Raw genomic sequence first — 18,526 nt, 5'->3', positions numbered from 1 at the left:
CTTCCAAATCTTGTGGAAAGTTCTAAAACCTTGAACTAGTTCACTTTAAGATACTGAGTTTAAGGTTCCTGAGAGGTCAATTTTAGTGAAGTAATGCTAATCAGGGTAACACAGCAGTAAAAGTGTGAATAAAACCAGTAAAGTATCAGACAGGGCAATGTCTAATCTCTGTTCTCTAGGAATCCATAGAAACAATCTCTCTTTGCTACTGGATTTGGTAATAGACGCACTGTAAAGCTTGGACAGTCCTAGGATTCCAAGAACCAACAGGTCATCCCAAACAAACAACAGACAGAAAAATGTCAACTCAATGAACTCAACTATTTCAAGAATCTGGTCATAGCAAAGGAGAAGCTTTAAATAAACGAGCTTTAAAAAAAAAAAAAAAAAAAAACTGCTAATGAATTCAAATGAATATAATTAAAAGGAGACTCCAGTTTAACTTGTAACTTTGCTGGCAGAACTCACTGGTTATTCAACTATAACTTAGCTTGAGACCCACAATCAATCATCATATGGGGATATGATGTACTTAGGATGGCAAGATGCTTAACTAGGAAAGCATGTAAAAAATTTTAATTACTGGCATCTTATAAAGAAATGCAGATTTGTCTTCTTTTTCTCTATTTTTTTCTTTTTTAGAATTTTACCCATCCATCTGGAGTTGGTGAAAGATGTGATACCCCAACAAATCTTTTAGCCAAAGGATGTCAATTAACCTTCATCGAAAACCCTGTCACCCATATAGAAATCCTTAAAAATAAGCCTCTCAGTGTAGGCAGACAGAAAAATAGTTCTGACATTGTCCAGATTGCACCTCAAAACTTGATACTTAAATTGAGACCAGGTAAGTTACAATTTCTTAACAGAAGAGAGGGGATCTTTCTTCTGTGTTGGCTCATGTAAATAAACATAATGCTATGTGTGTAATATTACCATTGCACTAATTCAGCTGCTACATATCACAGATCATTGATTATTATGCCTCCAATTGCCCACTCTTAAGGAAATATGAAGTTTCTCAGCTAACACTTTTCTTTATTCATATTGGTCACTTCTACTCCAAATGTGTTACCAAAGAAGTCTTTTCTAGTAGCAACTATTTGAATTGTTCAAATGTGGCTTAGATTTGCCTCACATTTTTTCAAGGGTTGAAATGTAGATTTAAACTCCCTTTTATTTGGTTCACCTCTTCTAAAGCCACACACAAAAAGTTCAGCTTATCTTCCATCTAAATGGACGCTAGTTCTCCCCAGGAGATATAAAATATCCTAACTTATATTTCTTCAGTACTTATAAACTCAGTGCTGAAAGATTTTTGTGGATGTATTCATTTATAAGCTCTACCACTTAGTTCATCAAATGGTATGCATCCTCAGTAGTAAGTTCTTAAAGAAATGAAATAGCTAGCTGGCCCAGAGATTAGCCAGTTACAAATAAACCTTCTTGTGTTTTATGAATTTGCTTTTTATTGTGGGGCTCTGCAGGTGGTGAACAGACTCTGCAAGTGCATGTCCGCCAGACCGAGGATTACCCTGTGGACCTGTATTACCTCATGGATCTCTCCGCCTCCATGGATGATGACCTCAACACAATCAAAGAGCTGGGCTCCCTGCTTTCCAAGGAGATGTCTAAATTAACTAGCAACTTTAGACTGGGCTTTGGCTCTTTTGTGGAAAAACCCGTCTCCCCTTTTATGAAAACAACGCCAGAGGAAATTGCCAACCCTTGCAGGTAAGTGATTCTCTGGCATCTCTGTGCACTGATTTCCGTAGCGATACCCCCTGCCCTCCCTGAGCCGCACTTGCCAGGAGCTTGCTAAATCCCTGGCATTTCTGTCTGGCTGTCTGATCTCAGCAGTTCTCTCAGATGCCCAAGCTGCTTGCAGCCAAGAATAAGTCATCTTAAATGCACAGTTCTAGCCTTGCAGCATCTGCAAGCATCTGCCTCCAGGGAAGGCCAGGGCGCAGCCAGTTAGGTTTTCTGTTCTGTAGACAAGGGGGCTGAGTCTTTCACTGTAGGTTCCATTGGATTTTGTCCCCCTGCCTGCCCTTTGGAGACCTTCAATCTCCAATGACCACCACTTTCTGAAGCTGTCTGACAGTAACCTCCATTTGTTTCCAGTCTTTCTCTACTACGATGACTTCTGTCAAAATAATAATTTTTGCAGCTTCCTCTGACATACTTTGGGAAATGTGGGTTTCTCTCGTTGCTTGGAGAAGGCCTTTGCAGCCTTCACTTCTATTAAATTCATAGGAAATGAGGCAGTGACTCCATTATTACGTGCTATAATCAGCTATTAAAACCATGTATTATGCAGGATGGTCAAAGACAAATAGCTTTGTGATGGCTTACCTGTGCAGCCAATGACAAGTTCAAAATCAAATTATTTAAGATCCTTCTATTGAAAAATAGCCACCATCTGCTCTATGCCAGATCCTGCACTGAAGGCTTTACATACATGACCTTATTTGATCTCTGTAATGACAGCAGGTTAAGGCAGGTTTCATCAGCCCTAAACTCAGAGGAAGTAACAGAGGCTCTGGGTAGTTAATAACTTGCCCAAGGGCACATGACTAATAAGTATACCAAGATCTGGTTTGGTCCAAAACCAAGCCCTTTACTACTATGCATCTAGTATATATGAAATAATTTTCCAAATGTTAATTTTTAATATTTTCATACACCAAAGCAAGCAATCTCTATAAAAGACAAACAACTTTTATTGTGTTTAAAAACACATCAGTGTACTTCTCAACTATAATCTAACATAGGTAAAAATAATTTAACTGTGAAAGGAATGTACCACTGATTTTAATGCTTAGGAATTGTGTTTGGTTGCAAGCGTCAGAAACAGTAGCCTTAAAAGGAGAGATTGTTTTTCTTTCTTTTACAAAAGCGAAGTTCATGTAAAGTCAGAGCTTGGGTGACAGCTACACAAACACCAGGAGTCCATGACTTCTCTGCTTTTTCTCCACCATCTTTGGCACTTGGATTTTGTCTTCATGGTCCAAGAGGCTGCTAGGGCACTAAGCACCACTTCTTCACCCCAGGCAGGAAGATAGGAAGAAAAGTGGGGCAGATTAGTACAAGGGCATGTAAATATGTGCATTAGTAAATGTGTGCATTAGTAAAATGCACACATTAAAAATACTGTTTGATGAGATTTAATAATTGAATATACCAGTAAAATCAACACCCGAAACCTGATGTAGGCACATGTACCACCTCAGAAAATTCCCTCATGCTCCGTTCCAGTCACTTCTACTACCTCAGAGGCAATCACTTTGTGATTTCTAAAATTTAGATTGGTTTTGCCTATTCTTGGATTTCATACAGCTAAAAATAAAACAGTAAACACCTTTGTGTCTTGCTTCTTTTGCTCAGTGTAATGTTTTTGAGATTTATCACTGATCTTGTGAATACCAGCAGTTTGATCCTTTTTGTCAGTCATTAATGGGTTTGCTACATTTATTCCTTCTTCCATTGATGGACATTCAAGTCGTTTCCATTTCTTAGCTGTCATGAAAACTGCTGCTATGATCATTTGCCTATACATCTTTATATGTATGTCTGTTTTATTTCTCTTAGATGGATACCTAGACTGGAATTGCTGAATTGTTTAAGTGTACTTCTAATTTTTAAAGAAGCTACCAAACAACTTTCTAAAGTAGATGTACTCCTTTGCATTTTCATAAGCAATGTGAGAGGGCTCCAGACATTCCACATTCACCTTAATGCTTGGGGTTAGCACAGATATTCACTTTTACATTTGCTAAATGCTTTTAGTCTCATAAAAGAATTAGTCTTTTTAGTTTTAGCCATTTTAATAGGTATGCAGTGGTATGTCACTGTAGCTTTAATTGGAATTTCCTTAATAACAAATGATGTTGAATATCTTTTCATTTTCCAGTCTCATTTTGTGTTTTGTGAACCATCTCCTTATATGTTTTGCCCATTTTTAAAAAATTAGATTGTCTTCTTAAAATTGTGTTGTGAGTTCTTTATATATTCTGAATACAGGTTCTTTGTCAAACATGCTTTGCAAATGTTTTCTTCCAGATGTGGCTTGTATATTTATTTGTCTAACAATGTTTTCAGTCAAACAAAAGTTTTTAATTTTGATGCAGTCCAATTTATCAATTTTTAATTTTGTGATTGGTGTATTTTTTGTCCCAAGAAATCTTTGCCTACTCTAAGATCACAGAAATTTCTTTTCTCTTTTCTCTAGGAGATTTATGGTTAAAGTACTTACATTTAGGAAATTTATGATCACAAATGAGTTTTTGCATTGGGAATGAGAATAAAAGGTCTAGGTTCATCTTTTGTTTCCTTACTGATATCTAGTTTTTTCAGCACTGTTTGTTAAACTAAATTTGCCTTTCCACATCAAATTATTCTTGTTGTCTTTGTTAAAAAGCAACTGATTATATGTATGTACATCTAATTCCACACATATTCTCTTTCATTGCTCCATTGATTATACCCATGTAACTACTAATGCCTTATAAAGTCTTAAAATCAGTAGTGTAAGTCTTCCAACTTAACTCTTATTTTTGGCTATCCTAAAACATTTGCATTTTCGTATAAATTTTAGAATCAATCATTTTCTTCAAAAAATATGCTGAGATTTTGACTGAGATTGTATTAAAACCCTAGATCAATTTGAAGAGATTGGACATCTTAAACATATTGAATCTACCAGTCACTTCATATGACATACCTTCACTTTGTTATTTGCAGGGTAGAGATGTTTTGTTTTATCTATTCCTAGGGTTTTGTTTGTTTGTTTGTTGTTTGCAATAGTAGAGATTGAACCCAGGGGAACTCTACCACTGAGCTACATACCCAGACCCTTTTTTAAAATTTTATTTTGAGACAGGTCCTTGCTAAACTATGGAGGCCAATCTTGAACTTGCAATCCTCCTGCCTCAGCCTCCCAAGTAGCTTGGATGACAGGCATGCACCACTGTACCCAGTTCCCAGGAGTATTTTTTTTTAAGTTCATTTTTGAATGGTGTGCTGGTGATTTATAGAAATGCAGTTGATTTTTCATGTTAACTTATGCAAGTTTAATAAATTTTCTCATTTATTCTAGTCTGATTTTTATAGATTCCTTATGATTTTTCAAGGAGAGTCAAGTGAAGCTAGTATTTGCTTTTATTATTATAGTGAATGGTTGCTGGTAAAAATATTAGGACTGTTAGTAGAGTTGGTGCCACTGTCTGGTCACGTGCAGAGGCACCAGCAGTTGACTACTGCTTTTCCATCATCAGTGCTCATGTCAGCACAGCAAAAAAGCAAATGATGTTTTCGCATACTATGGAAACAGTGTGACCTTAGATGCCCTCTGGAACATCTCAGGAGCCCCAGCCTCTATGCACCATTCTTTGCAAATCCCTTTAGGGACTGGGGATGTAGCTCAGTGGCAGAGCACTTGTCAAGGATGTATGAAGCCTGGGGTTCAACCCTCAGCACTGCAATGAAAAGAAAAAAATGCTACCTTTTTCATCTAATTTCTAATGGCTTTTGGAGTATTTTTATTTTCACTGGAAGGACAATCACTAAAAATTCATTTTGCTTTGTAAGAAGTCTGAAGCAACTTACAGTTTTGAAAGAGTTCTCTTCGTTGTTGTCTAAGATGAAACACAAAAGACAGTTTTTAAATTTTTATATTGATAAATGAGTTATAATGTATATTGTAAAATAATAGCACAAAAATTAAAATTTTTCCCTCTAACAAACATTTTGAAGAATTTCTTCTTATCATCATTCCATGTATACTAGGTTGTGATGTTTTATTTCAAATTGGCTTCAGTAGTGAAGAATTCATTGTAGTTTTATGAAGAGGAGAGACAGAGTCAAGAAATGCTTAATGGATTTCCTATATATACTCGCACATAAACATTTAAGTACAGAACATACAGTTTCTTATTGCAAAAGTAATAAACCTGTGTAAAAATACAGACAAAAAGAAGAAAATCAAAATCATTTCTAACCCTAAGAAAAAGATGATGTTATATACCTTTTATATAAGGTATATGTTATATACCTTGATGTTATATACCTTTTAGTATATATCTTTATGGTCTTATCAATATTTACTTAAAATTTAACAAACTATTTAAGTAGTTCTTCTTTATTTTGTGTTTCTTAATTATCCTACATTTTAAACATAAATCCATTGTCGTCTAAGAATTCAAAAGTCTCCATTGGTAAGAGTTTCCTACTTCCCTAGACTTGCTGTGCTCAGCAAGCAACATTCAAACGTGAGCGTTCATTAGAACTATTCAGGCCCAAATAGGGGTCTCCATTCCGATCCCGAGGGCAACCCCTCTCTATTGCTCTGCTTTGCTTTGGCCACATGAATCTGCTCAGTGAGCTAAATTAATATTTCATCCACTTTGCAAAAGCATGAATTTCTAGTAAGATAATTAGAATTATCTGCTCAGGACACAATTCTAACCAACAAAAATGCAAATTTCTCACAAGAAGGTAGGAACTGCCAGTTCTTTGTTTCTAGGAGATGCATCAGCATCACTTGGTTACAGTGTGAACCAACAACCCCAAATAAAGATTAAACGAACAATTTCCAAGAAGAGTCAGGTCCCAGGGACAATGTTATGACAAATATGTACATGCTTTTTATCTCAAGTAATCTTCATAGCAACTTTGTGAAGTACGTCTTATCATGCCCATTTTATGGATAAGGGCACTGAGACCCAGAAATGTTAATTAACTTGCCTAGGGATAGTTAACTCCTCAGTCTTTTTATTCTAATTTTAATGCATTTTTCTACCACCTCAGAACTACTCCAATCACTACAGTAGTTATTAGGACACATGCTGAATTATCATCATTAACCAATTGGAAAAAATGTTAGACCTCTTCCTGATATCACACTTTAAAATACTACTCAATTTTGAGGGTAGGGAAAATTTTTGACTTTAAAAAGTTTTAAGGTCTATACCAAAAAAAAAAAATCATAAACAAAATTAGAAGATGAACTAAAAAGACAAAAGTTAATATTTTTAAGAGAGTTCTTCCAATTAAATTGGAAAATAAAAATATCTCAATAAGAAAATAAGCAAAGGATATAAGCCAGCAAATTGGTAAAAGAATAAATACAAAATGTCAATAAATATAGACAAGTGGGTCAGTCTTATTTATAATAAAATGAAAATTAAAAATAACATTCAGATTTCATTTTAGCTAATCATCTGTTCGGTTTTGTTAAATGGTACAGTCTCACAATTATCAGAAATGGCAACTGACATAAACTTATTGGAAAGGGGTTTGCAAATAAGGGTCAAAAGATAACCTACCAATCTCCCATCAAAGAAGTTGTTCTAAGCAAAGATATAGAATAGTTTACAAAAATGTATGTAAAGAGGTCACCATATTATTGAATTAACAAAAGATTTCAAAATAAATTTTCAGCAATAGAGAGATGATTGAACGCTGATATTATCTCATAGTTATTAAACTTTGTTTTACTTTCTTCTTTGCACTTTCATCTGAAACCTAAATTTTTTTCAATGAACATGCATTTATTTTAATCAGGAAAAAACACGATTCTAGAGATGTTATTAGCCAAATCTATTCATTATTTGTCCTCAGGTCTATGCTAAACTCTGTGTGAAGTAATTGATATAAGAAATGACACTAATGTTTATCAAGTCCCAACCCTGAAAAGCTCATTGTGCAGTGTGCTTTGCATATTTTGCCTCTTCAAGCTTCACAATGACCCTGCTAGGTAGACACTATGTGTGGGCAACACTTCAGAGTTTCAAAGAAACCTGATACATGATATTTTTTAAAAAGGAAATAAGATTGACTTCTGTAAGTTGAGCTGAAATGTAACGAATTAGAAAGAAATACAAAAAGTGACCTGGAAACAGCAGGCTGGCTCCTTAATCACCAGACCAGGTGTCTCGGCAGAGCTGAAATAATGGACAATCCTGGTGGGTTGGGAGAAGAAAGAAAAAGAGGGGTCACTGAAGACATATGCACCAAGAATCTCAGTCAAGTCACTTCCAGAGTTTCCAGCCCCATTGACCAAAAGAGCTTATAAAACTTTTGTTAGGTGAGGAGGTTGACCACAGATGGAGGAGGGACTAGATGTAGTCAAGAGCTTCCATTCTGAGATGACCATCTTGGGATAGCTAGGAGTTCTGAAAAATGGGGAAAAAATGGTTTCTGACCTGCTTTCTCTGAAAGCCTACTGACAGGAAGGAAATGACTTCCCTCACCAACACAGACTTGCTGGTCCCAGTGAGAGCTTTACTACTCAGTATAAAAGAATCCATAGTCATTCTGATTTGTATGCACATTCAATTCTGATCACTTATGGTAGTCATTCTATAAACTTGTCCCAGGCACTGAGTTATCTAATACTGAACATTGCTCCAAAAGGAAAAACAGATTAGGATCCTGTGAGCCTGTAGTTACAAGTTTAAATCAACAGACCAATACATAACCTTGTTTCATGTGTGTTTATATTTAAAAACATCTTATTTAATAGACATTGTTGATTCCTTACTATTGACACTCAAACAATAACATTAATAACTTATGCTTGAATGAAGTTTATCTCACACATGCATTTCCTAGATGAGGCAATCGCAGCCTTTCAGCACTCAGGAAATAGTGCTTCAGTCTCAATGTCAGGGACCATTTTAAACAAAGAAATCATCAATAAAATGCACACATGCAAACACACAAGAAAAAGCCTTGGTACTAAATAGACTATAAAAAGACACCTTGTTGACACTAGGAGAGATGATAAGAGAAAGCAAAACATCACCTTCTTTGACCCCAGCAGGTAATGCGCACATAGGGGAACTCACTTTTTTTTTCTTCTCTGGTAATGTCCACAGATGATGAAGAAAATCATGTATCAATTTACTAAAAATAAATTTAGCAAGTAAGTGAATTCACAAATTACAGACTTCACAAATGATGAGGATGTGTACGCAGATGAACTTGGTACACAGGAGTCTGACCTTGAAAGATACACCTGCTCTGTAAGTGCTGACAAGAAAGGCTGCTGCACCTGCAGAGCTGAAGTCCAGGCCTGTGTGCTCTCCACGAGAATCAACCAGGGCTCCCCAGGCAGCACACCACACCCTCAACAGAGGCTACTCCTTTCTGTCTCTTTGTGCTTCTGTGCCAATGGTTATCAAATCTTAGCATGTGTCTGAAAGACTTGGTACCACACAGACTGCTGAGCGCATTCCTGGCATTACTAAGTCAGTAGGTCTGAGGTAGTGCTCCAGATTTTGCATTTCTAACAATTTTTCACGTGACGCTTATGCTTCTGGACCAGGGACCTCACTTTGAGAACCTCTGCTTAATACTATTATCTTGGTTTTATAGATGAAAGCCCAAATCTCAGAACAGTTAAGTAACATACCCAAAGTTTCATGCATAGCTAATAACTGACTTTCAGAAGAAGATGTGGTTGAACTCATGATCAGCTCTTAATGTTCTACTATTAGGAGCAGATTTCACCCTAAAATGACATAAGTGGTGGTTCTATTCTCAGGTTGGGCCCTAGCAATCTATTCAAGCATGGTAGAGTTGGACTCTAGAACCCAGGCCCTGCTATGATCTCTCTCTCTTTTTTAACCTTCAATAACATCTTTTAAAAATGTTTTTATAATTTGTTCTTTTTAGTTACACATGACAGTAGAATGTATTTTGACATATTATACATACATGGAGAATAATTTCTTATTCTTGTGGTTGTACATGATGTGGAGTTACACTGGTCAAGTATTCATATATGAGCTGTCAATCCATTCTACTGTCTTTCCTATTCCCATTCCCCCTCCCTTCTCTTCATTGCCCTTTGTCTAATCCAAGGTATTTCTAGTCTTCACTACCACCCCCTTATTTTGTGTTTGCATCCATATACCAGAAAGAATATTTGGTCTTTGGCTTTTGGGGATTTAATTCACTTAGCATGATAGTCTCCAGTTCCATACATTTACTGGCAAACAAATGCTTTAATTTCACTTGTCTTTATGGCTGAGTAATATTCCATTGTATACTATAGTTTCTTTATCCATTCATCTGTTGAAGGGCACCTAGGTTGGTTCCATAGGTCAGCTATTGTGAATTGAACTGCTATAAACGTTGATGTGACTATATCATTGTAGTATGCTGATTTTAAGTCCTGTGGTATATACCAAGGAGTGGGATAACTGGGTCAAATGGTGCTTCCATTCCAAGTTTTCTGAGGAATCTCCATACTGCTTTCCAGAGAGGTTGCACTAATTTACAGTCCCACAACCTGTTCTGATTTCTGAGCCTTTGGTAGGCAGAGCAGGGAGTATTCAAGGGAGCAAAGGAGGAAGACAAATTCCTATCTTGTCTTGCTATGATGACTCATACTTGATGACAGCTTGACATATCAGAATACAAAGGAATTGTCATCAGGTACACTTAATGGAGGATTTTAGTTGGGAGGTAATAGAAAATAGTTATTACACACACTGGAATGGGGAGTCTGATCACTTGATTATCTGTTATCTAAGTTTGAGTCAGTGAAAGACATACTCATCTCTAAATAAGTACTGGTTAAAAATATTAGCTAATATGGCCAACATGGAAGAAATGGGCAGAGTTGATGACAATGACCTTAATCCTGAGATTCACAGCCAGGTTACAGAGTCAGGCCCGGTAGAAAAATTAATCTTTATTTAAAGAACTGTTGCTAGGTTCTCGGATCTATTAACTGTGTGTTGCCTTATATTTCAAAACCCTTTTTGCATCTTACTTTTGCAGTAGTATTCCTTACTTCTGCCTACCTACATTTGGATTCAAGCACATTTTGCCTCTGACAAATGATGCAGAAAGATTCAATGAAATTGTGAAGAATCAGAAAATTTCTGCTAATATTGACACACCTGAAGGTGGATTTGATGCAATTATGCAAGCTGCTGTGTGTAAGGTATGATGAGGGAGCACATTTCATTCCATTAACATGAATTTCATCTCTTATTAACAAATCAACTCTGGAAAGATTATTTAATTTTCTTTCCTTTAATCACCATATTTCTACAATTAATGCTTAAGACACAGAATTTCTGTAAAATTTTTAATTCAATTTAAATGGATACTTTTGTACACCTAATATTTGAATAATCAAAGAAAACTACAGTAGCCTTGGGAAAATTTTGATTTGAACAATAGTCTTGTTTTAAAGATCTAGTCTATTTTAAAGATCTAGATCAGGTGAATTTGGTTTTGGACTAACTATGGTGACAAAACAATCAATAACTGGGCACAGTGGCACACACCTGTAATCCCAGTGGCTCGGGAGGCTGAGGCAGGAGGATGGCAAGGTCAAAGCCAACCTCAGCAAAAGTGAGGTGCTAAGCAACTCAGTGACACCATGTCTTTAAATAAAATACAAAATAGGGCCAAGGATGTGGCTCAGTGGTCGAGTGCCCCTGAGTTCAATCCCTGGTACCCCCCACTTCCAAAATCAAAAGCAGAACATTAATGAAAAAAGTAAAAATATCCTGAATCAACATATGCTTATACTTAAGATCACCTATCTCTTGTTTTGAACAATAAAATAAGCCTCAGAAACCATGCTGTCTTTATGACATGCTAGGATTCTTGCTCCTCTTTGACTGATTCACAAGAGTGGTGCCCGTCTTTAGACAACAGCCCTTCGTGGGGAATATCAGAAATGGGCAGGCCTGAAGATTCTAGAAGGTTGGAGGGCCAAGAAATTAAGAGGAAGACAAAAGGGATAAGCAGGAAAGGCAGGCATAGCCAGGATGAGTTTTGGCTCGCCTAGTTCCTAGACGGATATGAATTAAAGGCAACCGTTCTGCTAAGGCACAGACTCAATGTGGATGATAGCAACAAACAGGACCTTGAGTCATCCTTTGATGAGCAATTCTTGTATTCATGTTAGTTCTGTAATTTTCGATGATATCATTAAAAAGAGAAATACATACCTAAATGTTGGGTGACATTTTAATGAAAATGGCTTACTTTGTACCATTTTTTATTGCATTTTGACTCGTCTTGCTTGAGCTCGGAATTGGGATTATCTATGACCTCCCCTACCTCCTCCTCTCATTTTTCTGATTAATTGAAAGTTGGGCAGCAAAAATAATTAAGTACGTAAAAATCAAGATCAACTGAATGCTAATATCATGGAGCTATTTTTTTCTGCAGCATAAATCATCTGAAAATGTTATCCAGGGAAAAGCAAATGCCACAGAATTTCATGTGTTTCGTATGTTATCAACTCACAATAGATGAAAAAAGATAAATTAGATAGACCAACAAAATAATTTTTTAATGATCTGAATGTGTCCAAGCAGAACTGATCCACCTTCAGTGGGTGCCTGCCTCTCTCCAACACAACCTGAATATTTCTTTATCACTCTAGGAGAAAATCGGCTGGCGGAATGACTCGCTCCATCTCCTGGTCTTTGTGAGCGATGCTGATTCTCACTTTGGAATGGACAGCAAGCTGGCAGGCATCGTCATTCCCAACGATGGGCTCTGTCACCTGGACAACAAGAATGAGTACTCCATGTCTACTGTCCTGGTGTGTAACCCACACTCGCTACTATTTTCAGGGCCACAAGCAGGCAAAGGAAGCAACAACTACTGTAACACAACACAAAATAGTTCCCACTTGGTGAAAGCAGTGCACATTTCTGATCTGAGATTAACAAACTGTCCCCTCTCAATCCTCACTGTCATTGGAGGATCCCCTGGAATACGACTGAGTGGTGGCAACATATGAGAAGTTTGGATATGCTATGCATAGGTGATCCCAATTTCTCAAAGATCCTGGAGTTAGCAAAAAGCAGGGTAGCAAGGTCTTTTTGCTCTCAATCATGGCCCTAGAAAGGGAGGTCTGGACCGAACAGTAGCACCTTAGGGTTGCTGTGGATGCCTGTCCCTAAATCATGTGATGCTTCTGTTGGATATGGGGTTCCCTGGGAAACAACTAGTCAGGAATGGGTAAGTTAGTGCATATTAATGTTTGGCCCCTCCCCCCCCCCCTTTTTTTTTGTCACATAAAAAAATGCTGCTGACATTTTTTTAAGTCAACTTTTGTAAAACACGACCAAAGCTTTTTTGGCACACATGATCTCATCTGCCCTCAAGAAAACCCTGTGTATCCAACCGCCTTCCCTGAACAGATCATGCGGCTGCTGTTTGTGCACATTATTCCTTCCACCTGGGATGCCCTTCCTCCTAGGCTGCCGGGAAACTCTTAATTGCTCTTTAAAACCAGCTCAATCATTACTTCCCCCAGAGGGTCCTCTTTGACTTCTGTGAGGCCCCGGAGCAATTGTCACTCCCTTCACCCTTATACATAGATGTCTTCCTGCAGATCTCTATATGGAGATGTGTTTGCTTACATCTGTCTGTCTACTGCATGATCCTCGGGCCATGGCTGGTTTATTATCTGTTTCCTGACAGCATAGTGCCTGGAACACAGTGGGAGTTGACTAATGTATAAAATAGAGTTAAATTATGAAGCAGTCACCCAGGCAGGTCACATTATCCTCATTCGACACAGGAGAAAATATGGTTCAGAAAATTCAAGCCATTTCCTAAAATGATAATGTATAAATGAAATGCATGAAGGGAAGAGAGTGAAAGTCCACAATTCTAATATCAATTGAAAAAACTCTTCTCTATAAGCTATTAGTTCATAAATCACTTGGTACTATTCCTTGGCCTAAATTTCTAAACTTCAACATGAATGATTTTCTGTAACTTTTGATCAGTTATATTCTCCAAATACACACATACACATACACACACACACATATTCTTTTATATATATACATATATGTATCCTTGTATCACATAATTTGACTTTCCATATTACAACAGCAATGAGAATAATAATGTTTTGTCTTTTAGTCAATGGAACTGCTTTCAGATAGGAAACTGAGAAATGAATTCCTTCCTCATTACCTTTTTCTTGCAACTTTTCAAATGTCCCATAATAGATATCTTGAAAACAGGAAGATCATAGAAGTAGATGCTCCCCATTATCTAATATGACCTTCTCATGTAACACATGTTCAATTTGCTCCTGCTGAATAAGCTGCTACATATATGCAGAAGCCATGGACCATTTATATACCCCCTGGATCCTTTGAGCTTTTTTTTTTTTTTTTTTTTTTTGAGACAGAGTCTAGATAAGTTGCTGAGGCTGGCTTTGAATTTGTGATCTTCCTGTCTCAGCCTTGTGAGCTGCTAGGATTACAGTTCTGTACTACCACACCTGGCCCCTTGAGCATTTTCTATGTACTTACAACTGGGCCAGATTCTAGGGGGCCACAAAATAATAAGATGTGGTTCCTGGTCTTGAACCCACAAAATAGTTGTGGAAATTAAACCAACAGATCTTATTCACAAAGAAAATCACATCCCTTGGGGGTCACATGCTGAGATCCTGGCTCTGCATGCATAGCAACTAAGAGTTACAAGAATGTGTGGAGATAAGGAGGGACCAGCACTGGTGGGATTTAGGCTTTAGGGTGAAGTATGCTTAAGATTTGGGCAGTTGAGAAGCAGAAGAAATGGAACAAATCTGGTATCTCTCCTAATAAAAATCCAAATGTGAAAGAAAGCCCATACATAGCCAGATTTGCAGCTGGGAAATTTACCTGAATATATTAGGCAAAACTATCCCTTTCTCTCAACTTGAACTTTGTATCTAAAGATGACTTCAGAAAAAAATACTCCAGAGTACAGAGAATAAAAGAACACGTCAGCTAGTGCACAGAAGGGCTTATTTTCAGCGTTCCTCAATTTTGCCTGACTTCAGTCATAAACGACACTTTCTTAATTTGTTTAGCTGCAAAGTTACTCCCTCATCTGAGCGTCCTCTCTGTGCATTATCCGCATTTGGATTCATATGGACAGGCACATGTGCTTACATTTTCCAGACTGGAAAAGTAATGTCTATCTTCAAATTTGAAAATTAATGACTTCTTTTATTTTTTAAAGTTCTCATATCAGTTGGGAATGAATTCGTCAATGGACAAGAAGTACAATGTGTTTCTAATTATCCTGTAGGATCCCATACAACCAACTAATGACATTTAAAAGGCAATAAGACCAAACTCAAGAACCAGTAAAAGAATGTCTCAAATCAGACAGACGTAGGAAATGCAGTGTGTCAATCCGCAGCAAACTGTTCCTTTCTTAACCTTCATGTCACCCTCATCCAATTCCAGGAAGGGTTTCAGAGCCACGAGAGCCACCTCAAACACATACATCATAGTCTAACTGCCCCTCCCCAGTCAAACATTCTTACCTGCTGGCCAGTGTCATCAGGAAAAGAAATGTATCACTATCCTTGAAAATATGACATGCTGTAAGGAGTGATCTCTCACATTGTACACGATACACTAACATTCACAGCAAGTGACTCTTAGGATTTAATTGCACTTGTAAGATTTAGGAAATAATTATTGAACCAACTAATGAAAAATGCTAATTGTGTATTTGTTTACATAGTGTGATACAATAAAGCCTGTGAGCAGCAAAATGCCTAACTCAGTAAAATATTTTCTGTATTCTTTATTAAGGTGATACTTAAAATCTATGTGTTCATTTTAGGAATATCCAACAATTGGACAACTCATTGATAAACTGGTACAAAACAACATGTTATTGATCTTTGCTGTAACCCAAGAACAAGTTCACTTATATGAGGTAAGCAAACAAATCTGGGAAATTCCTTCAGGGAGATGATGTCATGAAACTCTCTCTGAATTCAACACACAGGATAATCACTAACACACACCAGATGCGCCGGGCACTTGACAAAGTGAATTCATTTACAGCTTGTCGTTTAAATAAGAAACGTGGAGGTGCAGTAGAGAGTAAGGGCAGACGTGGTAAAATATGGAAGAAAGTTATGGAAATGAAAAAGCTGAGCTGGAAGAAAGTACTAGTAAACACAGGACCATCTGCCTAGAGGAAAATCAGAACTATTGCATCTGATGAGGAGAGAGTTAAGAGAACAGAGAAAATAATGAGAGTGGGAGGAGAATTGACTTTATATTCTTTGGCATTTGCAAATTAAATTTGTAGAAACAACACAAAAGACACAACTCAAGCTATGCAAGGGTGGAAAGCTAAAAGAAAAACCTTGTTAAATTGGGTAAAAAATAATTTCTCCATTAAAGTTTGAATTTGTAGTTTAAGGCTTTGGGTGGAAGCACCATTTCCAAACAGGGAATTGTTTCATTAGATGAAATAATGTTTGTAAGTCACCATATAAACAGTAAAACATATATGCAAATGAAAAAGATTTCTATGGTTTCTTTCCAGCCTAAGAAAAAATGTATGTCAAAATGATACGGTACTAGCAAACGGCCTTTTTGTAATCTGCAGTTTCACAGAGGAGGAGACCTTAGAATAGGCCCCAGAAAATGTGGGGAAATCAAATCGTCTGTGCCATGCAAAAAGTGTCAGATACTCCTAAATTTAGAGTCTGATCTCTCATTCCTTTTGAAAGGACCTCTTAACTTGCTTGATGACTTCACAGGCTGGGGAAACTCAGATTATTTCGCAGGAAGCTTTGATTATATGTGCTTACTACCAAGCACAGTGCAGCCCATGAACTTGCATCAGGTTCTGTAGAAAGGATCCAGGAGGAGATGCTATCTTGCATTTTTAATGAGAGAAGGGTATTGTACTCCCAGGTGAGACTGCCTTCTGCTACAAACCAAGGAAGTCCCTTGCAATCCAGCTGCTCAGAGACCATGTGGGTTCACCTGATCTGGGCATTTTCTTAAGACTAAATCATGTGATACCTGTTTCCATTGGTTTTAAATAGTAGTTGTGGTAAAGATTTTTTTAATAGCCCCAAATACAATAGTGAGTCTATTCTGTCTTGGATCCTTAAGGCTAAAGTGAGCGGACCCTTGGGGTTACACCACCTCCTCCCCAGCAAGGCTCCAGCTCAGAAGGGGGAGTAGGAGCTGTGCAGAACTTGTCTTCAAAATGGAGTCTGGGGAACACGATTAATGATCATGAACACACACTCCCATAATTCACTTTGGTAATAGTCTTTAAGACTCACAACTCATTTAGACGCCTCCCCCGAACTGCTATTAAAAAGACAGAGGAAGATGAAAAATAACTATGTGGCAAAACAGAATCTGTTGGATTTAAGCTAGTTGCATCCACGGTTCCCCTGTTGCAAAAGAAATGATCGTTTCCAAGGAAAACACCAGATTAAAGCCTGCCTGTAATGTAACAGCAGGACATTTATTTTGCCTGCCTACTAATCTCATTATGAGCTGAATTTATGTTCTGTCATGTTCTATGGTCTTTGCCATCCAGGCTCCACTAAATTCAAAGGGACATTTTCAGGAAGCCAGGCAGTAGACCAGGTCGGCAACCCACTCATGACTCTGGTTGTTTCATTATTTTATTTTTATTCTGATGGGCTCATCATTTCATCTGCATTAGTGGGGCCAGGCGGCAGCCTGGTCTAGAGATAATGACAGCAACATTGCACTTCCCCAAAGGCTTCACACAGCATGAAAATGCTGATCTCTTGTTTTATTGATAATGAAAACTGAAAATAGACCAATAATGGCCTGTGCTGCCTTTCAATTTAAATCTCTTAGAAGGAGCCCTAGGTGTGCTGGAGTCCTGTGCAAACTGGTGTTTGGATAGAAGGAAAATAACCACCAAAGAATCATTGAAAAATAAAACCAACGGAAGGATAAATAAAGCAACTAAGTGTTGAGACCTAATGAAAATTCCAGAAGGCCAATTATTCACCCAAGTTCTGTGCCAAGCGTAGCTCAGTGCCTGCACAGCGGGCAGGGGATGGTCAGGTTCAATGGCGGCTCTGTCTTGCAGCAAATAAGATTTATGTGGCCCACTCCTGGAATGCAGGAAAAATGACTTTTTTTCAGTAATTTTGGTAAGATGCTTTGGACTGCCCAGGTGTGCAGTGTTGCTACATGTTGTTGTAACAGAGGAACAATGGAAAGGGTACAGTAAGCAGTTTCATCTTCAGCGGTGTGACTGCAGTGTGCGCCCCAGACTCCTGCAAACTGATGGTTTTGAGCAAACTTATTATTATGAATAGTTTCCTGTTTGTCCAATTACAGGGTTCAAAAGATAATGATAGATAATTGGCTGAGCAGTAGGTAGTATATTACATTCTAGTGCTAAATACCATTTTGAATCAGGATTCAATTATTCAAGTTAAAAAAAACATGTTTATATCTCCTCTGTTGTTTTTAAATGTTTACTGTTAATTTACATTAAGATAGTATCAGGCCACTAAACCCCAACTGTCTAATTTGACTAGTCTTTCCTTCCTAGTGAGATAGTGAGATAAAAGCAATTAAATCACTGTTCTTCACTACATCATCAAATCACGTTATGAATCACCTCAGGTTATTTGCAAGACTTTACAATTCCTGTATCTTTTCAAAAATGTCTACATCTAGCTGGAAAAGATTACTTTTATGAAGTTAATAGCAATAAT

General features: G+C 37.4%; 1 protein-coding gene across 20 annotated transcripts in view; it reads left to right on the top strand.

Annotated features, from left to right (window-relative positions):
- ITGB6 (integrin subunit beta 6) overlaps nt 1-18,526 on the top strand; it is a 125,062-nt gene that overhangs the window by 58,507 nt on the left and 48,029 nt on the right. For 19 of the 20 annotated variants that reach the window (XM_079131771.1, XM_079131777.1, XM_079131768.1 and 16 more), the window contains 5 exons: nt 643-847; nt 1,488-1,734; nt 10,792-10,957; nt 12,419-12,580; nt 15,628-15,723. In XM_079131771.1, the coding sequence (XP_078987897.1) occupies nt 643-847; nt 1,488-1,734; nt 10,792-10,957; nt 12,419-12,580; nt 15,628-15,723 (876 nt within the window). The remainder of the gene's footprint in view (nt 1-642; nt 848-1,487; nt 1,735-10,791; nt 10,958-12,418; nt 12,581-15,627; nt 15,724-18,526) is intronic. The other variant, XM_079131769.1, reaches the window with a different exon arrangement.

This window comes from Sciurus vulgaris (assembly GCF_902686455.1).
Source record: "Sciurus vulgaris genome assembly, chromosome: 3".
NCBI lineage: Eukaryota > Metazoa > Chordata > Mammalia > Rodentia > Sciuridae > Sciurus > Sciurus vulgaris.
Note: the sequence above shows the minus strand (reverse complement) of the source record. Positions and strands in the feature narration are given on the sequence as shown.